Source organism: Mus pahari, unplaced genomic scaffold (assembly GCF_900095145.1).
Source record: "Mus pahari unplaced genomic scaffold, PAHARI_EIJ_v1.1 scaffold_9750_1, whole genome shotgun sequence".
Lineage (NCBI taxonomy): Eukaryota > Metazoa > Chordata > Mammalia > Rodentia > Muridae > Mus > Mus pahari.
Window position 1 is genome coordinate 33,449 of NW_018392243.1, and position 7,631 is coordinate 41,079.

At 36.3% G+C, this 7,631-nt stretch overlaps 1 protein-coding gene across 1 annotated transcript in view; it reads left to right on the forward strand.

Annotated features, from left to right (window-relative positions):
- LOC110314898 (cation channel sperm-associated protein subunit beta-like) overlaps window positions 1–7,631 on the forward strand; it is a gene marked incomplete at both ends in the record, with an annotated part of 38,986 nt that overhangs the window by 28,806 nt on the left and 2,549 nt on the right. The window contains one exon of the mRNA XM_021189093.1: window positions 852–1,045. Coding sequence (XP_021044752.1) covers window positions 852–1,045 — 194 coding nt within the window. The remainder of the gene's footprint in view (window positions 1–851; window positions 1,046–7,631) is intronic.

Here is a 7,631-nt window from a genome sequence, read left to right on the forward strand (position 1 = left end):
TCTCTCTCTCTCTCTCTTCAGCTCCTTACCTCACACCTCTTTGCTTGCTTCCTCTTCTTTCTCCCCATCCCCTCCTTTTATGGCCATCTTTAGTCTGCACTCTTCCAGATGCCCTTGGCTATTCTCTTCATCTTATCTACAATGAACTTTCCCTTCCACCAGATCTAGGAGCAGTTATTTCCTCTTTTTCTTTTCTGTCTTCTTTCTTTTTCTTTTTTTCTTTTTTTTTCATTCAAATGTGAAGTGGTGTAATGCTTTCTAGGAAACTTTTTCTTAATTTATATTCATATTAATAGTGAACGCACATCTATTTCCATTCAGGTATCGTCTCTTCTGAATGCTGATATTTAAAAATATTTATAGGATGGAGATTTAGCATTTGCCTAATATTCATGAAGTTCTAAATTTGATCCCTAGCACTAAATGATGATAGATAGACAGAAAACCAAATGATAGATAGATAACCAAATGATAGATAGACAGATAACCAAATGATAGACAGATAACCAAATGATAGATAGACAGATAACCAAATGATAGATAGACAGATAACCAAATGTATAGCTAACTTTTGCTCACTTGCAGTGTGAAAAATAATGTTGTGTAGGTTATTTTGCCAACAGCTAAAAAGTTTGAACAACTGTTGGATAAATAGTCATTTGTTAGCTGGTATATTACTATTTAATCCTAATATTGGAATTTTTTTTTTTTTTTTTTTGGTTTTTCGAGACAGGGTTTCTCTGTATAGCTCTGGCTGTTGGAATATTTTATTTTTAAATTACACATCATTGTGACTATTTTTTAAGTCATTTGGATATCCATTCTTTTTACATTTGTTAATTTGTTTTTAGTAAAACTGGAGTTGCTTACATCAGAAGTATATTTGTACATGAAAAGGAGCCTGTGGGATTTCAGACATCTATTCACACAGAAGTAATAGACCCTTTTGGAATGGAGGACCCAAAGGACAACCCTTGTTTACTTAGTGATCTTGAAATTACATATTCTGGAAAATTATACTACACGCTTAAGCTTCTATCAAAAAGTAAGTATAATTTAGGCTTCAAAAATTAAGTTACATTTTGAGAAGATTATGTGTTCATTTTTTTCAATTTTTATTCGGTATTTACTTCATTTACATTTCAAATGCTATCCCAAAAGTCCCCTATACCCTCCCCCCACCTCTCCCCTACCCACCCATTCCCCCTTCTTGGCCCTGGTGTTCCCCTGTACTGGGANATATNAAGTTTGCAAGACCAAGGGGCCTCTCTTCCTAATGATGGCTGACTAGACCATCTTCTGCTACATATGCAGCTAGAGACATGAGCTCTGGGGGTACTGGTTAGTTCATATTGTTGTTCCACCTATATGGTTGCATTAAAGAAAAAAGAATTCACTGTAGGGGTAGGTTGGTAGCTAGATACTGTTTGAATTTGGTTTTGCTCTGAAATATTTTGGTTTCTTCATCTATATTGATAGAGAATTTTGCTGGGTGTAGTAGCTTGGACTGGCATTTGTGTTCTTTTAGGGTCTTCATGACCTCTGTTCAGGCATCTTCTGGCTTTTAGTGTCTCAGTTAAGAAGTCTGGTGTAATTCTTATAGGTCTGCCATTGTCTGCTACTTGGCCCTTTTTCTTTGCAGCTTTTAATATTCTTTCTTTTTTTCCGTGTATTTGGTGTTTTGATTGTTATGTGATATGAGAATTTTCTTTTATGATACACTTTATTTGATGTTCTATAGGCTTCTTGTACATTTATGTCCATCTCTTTCTTTAGGTCGGGGAAATTTTCTTCTATGATTTTGTTGAAGATATTTTTAGGTCCTTTAAGCTGTGCATCTTTGTTCTCATCTATTCCTGTTATTCTTAGATTTGGTATTTTCATTGTGTCCTGGATGTTCTGGATGTTTTAAGTTAGGAGTTCTTTTATCCTTTAAATTTTCTTTGACATTTGTGTCAGTATCTTTTCAGGTACATTTTGCATCTGAGATTCTCTCTTCTATCTCTTGCATTCTGTTGGTGATGCTTACATCTCTAATTCTTGACCTCTTTCCTAGATTTTCCATTTCAAGGATTGCCACCATTTTTGTTTTCTTTATTGTTTCTACTTCCACTTTTAGGTCTTGGGCCACTTTGTTCAATTCCTTCACAGGATTGTATTTTCCTGTAGTTTTTTTAATTAGATATTTACTTTATTTGCATTTCTTTGTTTTATTAGATATTTTCTTTATTTACATTTCAAATGTTATCCCCTTTCTTAGTTTCCTCTCTGAAAAATCCCCTATCCCCTTCCCCTCCCCCTTCTCCCAAACCCACCCACTTCCACTTCCTGGTCCTGGCATTCCCCTATACTGGGGCATAGAAACATCACAAGACCAAGAGCCTCTCCTCCCAATGATGGCTGACTAGGTCATCCTTTGCTACATATGCAGCTAGAGATGTGAGTCCCACCATGTGTTTTCTTTGATTGGTGGTTTAATCCCAGGGAGTTCTGAGAGTATTGGTTAGTTCATATTGTTATTCCTCCTATAGGGTTGCAAACCCCTTCAGCTCCTTGGGTCCTTTCTCTTACTCCTTCATTGAGTTAGAGCCTCTCAGGAGACAGCTATATCAGGCTCCTGTCAGCAAAATCTTGTTGGCACCTACAATACTGTTTGGATTTGGTGGTTGTTTATGGGGTGTATCCCCAGGAGGGGCAATTTCTGGATGGTCATTCCTTCAGGGTCTGCTCCATAGTTTGTCTCTGTAACTCCTTCAATGGTCCTTTTGTTCCCCCTTCTAAGAAGGATCTAAGTATCAACACTTTGGTCTTCCTTCCTCTTGAGTGTCATGTGGTTTGCAAATTGTATCTTGGGTATTCTGAGCTTCTGGTCTAATATCCATTTATCAGTGAATGCACATCATGTGAGTTCTTTTGTGATTGGGCTACCTCACTCAGGAAGATATCCTCCAGAGCCATCCATTTGCCTAAGAATTTCATAAATTCATTGTTTTTAATAGCTGAGTAGTACTCCATTATGTAAATGTACCACATTTTCTGAACCCAGTCCTCTCTTGAGGGACATCTGGGTTCTTTCCACCTTCTGGTTATTATAAATAAGGCTGCTATGAACATAGTGGAGCATGTGTGCTTATTAAAAGTTGGAGCATCTTCTGGGTATATGCCCAGGAGTGATATTGCTAGATCTAGGTCCAATTGTTTTAGGAACGACCAAACTGATTTCCAGAGTGGTTGTACCAGCTTGCAATCCCACCAGCAATGGAGGAGTGTTCCTCTTTCTCCACATCCTTGCCAGCATCTGCTCTCACCTGAGGTTTGGATCTTAGCCATTCTGACAGGTGTGAGGTAGAATCTCAGGGTTGTTTTGATTTGCATTTTCCTGATGATTAAGGATGTTAAACATTTTTTTCAGGTGCTTCTCAGCCATTCGGTATTCCTCAGTTGAGAATTCTTTGTTTAGATCTGTACCCCATTTTTGAATAGGGTTATTTGGTTTTCTGGAGTCCAAGTCTTGAGTTCTTTATATATATTGGACAAAGGCCCCTATTGGATTTAGGATTGGTAAAGATCTCTTCCCATTCTGTTTGTTGCCATTTTGTCTTATTGACAGTGTCCTTTGCCTCACATAAGCTTTGCAATTTTATGAGGTCTCATTTGTTGATTCTTGATCTTGTAAGATCAAGCACAATCCATTGGTGTTCTGTTCAGGAAGTTTCCTCCTGTGCCTATACATTCAAGGATCATCCCCACTTTCTCCTCTATAAGTTTCAGTGTTTCTGGTTTTATATGGAGTTCCTTAATCCACTTAAACTTAAACTTTGTACAAGGAGATAAGTATGGATCAATTTGAATTCTTCTACATGATAACTGCCAGTTGAGCCAGCACCAATTGTTAAAAATGCTGTCTTTTTTCCACTGAATGATTTTAGCTTGTTTGTCAAAGATCAAGTGACCATAGTTGTGTGGGTTCATTTCTGGTCTTCAGTTCTATTCCATTGATCTACCTGTCTTTTGTTGTACCACCACCATGCAGTTTTTATCACTTAGTATAGCTTGCTTAGTATCACTTAGTTGCTCTTAGTATAGCTTTAGGTCAGGGATGGTGAGTCCACCAGAGGTCATTTTATTGTTGAGAGTAGTTTTTGCTATCCTAGGTTTTTTGTTATTCCATATGAATTTGCACATTGCCCTTTCTAACTCTGTGAAGAATTGAGTTGAAATTTTGATGGGGATTGCATTGCATCTGTAGATTGCTTTTGGCAAGATAGACATCTTTACTATATTAATCCTGCCAATCCATGATCATGGGAGTTCTTTTCATCTTTGGAGATCTTCTTCGATTTTCTTCTTCAATGACTTGATGTTCTTATCATACAGATCTTTCACTTCCTTAGTTAGAGTCACACCAAGTTATTTTATATTATTTGTGACTATTACGAAGGGTGTTTTTTCCCTAGTTTCTTTCTCAGCCTGTTTATCCTTTGTGTAGAGAAAGGTCATTGATTTGTTTGAGGTAATTTTATTTCCAGCTACTTCACTGAAGTTTTGTATCAGGTTTGGGCGTTCTCTGGTGGAATTTTTTGGGGTTACTTATATATATACTATCATATCATTTGCAACCAGTGATATTTTTACTTCTTCTTTTCCAATTTGTATCCCTTTGATCTCTTTTTGTTGCTAGGACTCCAAGTACCATATTGAACAGGTAGGGAGAAAGTGGGCAGCCTTGTCTAGTCCTTGACTTTAGTGGGATTGCTTCAAGTTTCTCTCCATTTATTTTGATATTTCTACTGGTTTGCTGTACATTGTTTTTATTATGTTTAGGTATATGCCTTAAATTCTTGATCTTTCCAAGAGTTTTTATCATGAATGGGTGTTGGGTTTTGTCAAATGCTTTCTCAGCACCTAATGAGATGATCATGTGGGATTTTTTCTTTGAGTTTATTTATACAGTGGATTACGTTGATAGATTTCCATATATTGAACCATCCCTGAATCCCTGGGATGAAGTCTACTTAATCATTATGGATGATCATTTTGATGTGTTCTTGGATTTCGTCTGCGAGAATTTTATTGAGTATTTTTGCATCAGTATTCATAAGGGAAATTGGTCTGAAGTTCTCTTTATTTTTAGGTATTTGTGTGTTGTAGATATCAGAGTAATTGTGGCTTCATAGAATGAATTGGGTAGAGTACCTTCTGTTTCTATTTTGTGGAATAGTTTGAGGAGAATTGGAATTAAGTCTTCTTTGAAGGTCTGGTAGAACTCTGTACTAAATCCATCTGGTCCTGGGCTTATTTTTTGGTTGGGAGACTAGTAATGACTGTTTCTATTTCTTTAGGGGATATNATTGCCCTTTCTAACTCTGTGAAGAATTGAGTTGAAATTTTGATGGGGATTGCATTGCATCTGTAGATTGCTTTTGGCAAGATAGACATCTTTACTATATTAATCCTGCCAATCCATGATCATGGGAGTTCTTTTCATCTTTGGAGATCTTCTTCGATTTTCTTCTTCAATGACTTGATGTTCTTATCATACAGATCTTTCACTTCCTTAGTTAGAGTCACACCAAGTTATTTTATATTATTTGTGACTATTACGAAGGGTGTTTTTTCCCTAGTTTCTTTCTCAGCCTGTTTATCCTTTGTGTAGAGAAAGGTCATTGATTTGTTTGAGGTAATTTTATTTCCAGCTACTTCACTGAAGTTTTGTATCAGGTTTGGGCGTTCTCTGGTGGAATTTTTTGGGGTTACTTATATATATACTATCATATCATTTGCAACCAGTGATATTTTTACTTCTTCTTTTCCAATTTGTATCCCTTTGATCTCTTTTTGTTGCTAGGACTCCAAGTACCATATTGAACAGGTAGGGAGAAAGTGGGCAGCCTTGTCTAGTCCTTGACTTTAGTGGGATTGCTTCAAGTTTCTCTCCATTTATTTTGATATTTCTACTGGTTTGCTGTACATTGTTTTTATTATGTTTAGGTATATGCCTTAAATTCTTGATCTTTCCAAGAGTTTTTATCATGAATGGGTGTTGGGTTTTGTCAAATGCTTTCTCAGCACCTAATGAGATGATCATGTGGGATTTTTTCTTTGAGTTTATTTATACAGTGGATTACGTTGATAGATTTCCATATATTGAACCATCCCTGAATCCCTGGGATGAAGTCTACTTAATCATTATGGATGATCATTTTGATGTGTTCTTGGATTTCGTCTGCGAGAATTTTATTGAGTATTTTTGCATCAGTATTCATAAGGGAAATTGGTCTGAAGTTCTCTTTATTTTTAGGTATTTGTGTGTTGTAGATATCAGAGTAATTGTGGCTTCATAGAATGAATTGGGTAGAGTACCTTCTGTTTCTATTTTGTGGAATAGTTTGAGGAGAATTGGAATTAAGTCTTCTTTGAAGGTCTGGTAGAACTCTGTACTAAATCCATCTGGTCCTGGGCTTATTTTTTGGTTGGGAGACTAGTAATGACTGTTTCTATTTCTTTAGGGGATATGGGACTATTTAGATGGTGATTCTGATCCTGATTTAACTTTGGTACCTGGAATCTGTCTGGGAAATTGTCCATTTCATCCAGGTTTTCCAGTTTTGTTGAGTATAGGCTTTTGTACTAGAATCTGATTATATTTTGGATTTCTTCAGATTCTGTTTTTATGTCTTCCCTTTCATTTCTGTTTTGCAAATTAAAATACAATCCCTGTGCCCTCTATTTAGTCTGGCTGAGGGTTTATCTATCTTGTTGATATTCTCAAAGAACCAGCTCCTGGTTTGGTTGAGTCTTTGAATAGTTCTTTTTGTTTCCACTTGGATTTCAGCCCTGAGTTTGATTATTTCCTGCTGTCTACTCCTCTGGTAAATTTGCTTCCTTTTGTTCTAGAACTTTTAGGTGTGCTGTCAAGCTGCTAGTGTATCCTCTCTCCAGGTTCTTTTTGGAGGCACTCAGAGTTATAAGTTTTCCTCTTAGGGCTGCTTTCATTGTGTTCCATAAGTTTGGGTATGTTGTGGCTTCATTTTCCTTAAACTCTAAAAAAGTCTTTTATTTCTTTCTTTAGTTCTTCCCTGACCAAATTTTTATTGAGTGGAATTTTGTTCAGCTTCCATGTGTATGTTGGCTTTTTATTATTTATGTTGTTATGAAGATCAGCCTTAGTCTGCTGTGATCTGATAGGATGCATGTGATTATTTCTATATTTTTGTATTCATTGACGTTTGTTTTGAGACTGATTATATGGTCAATTTTGGAGAAGGTACCATGAGGTGCTGAGAAGAGGTATATCCTTTTGTTTTAGGATAAAATATTCTACAGATATATGTTAAATCCATTTGTTTCATAACTTCTGTGAGTTTAACTGTGTCTCTGTTTAGTTTCTGTTTCCATGATCTGTCCATTGGTGAGAATAGTGTGTTGAAGTCTCTCACTATTATTGTGTGCATTGCAATGTGTGCTTTGAGCTTTACTAAAGTTTCTTTAATGAACATGGATGCCCTTGCATTTGGAGCATAGATGTTCTGAATTGAGAGTTCATCTTGGTAGATTTTACATTTGATGTGTATGATGTGCCCCTCCTTGTCTTTTTTGATAACTTTGTGTTGGAAGTCGATTTTATTTGA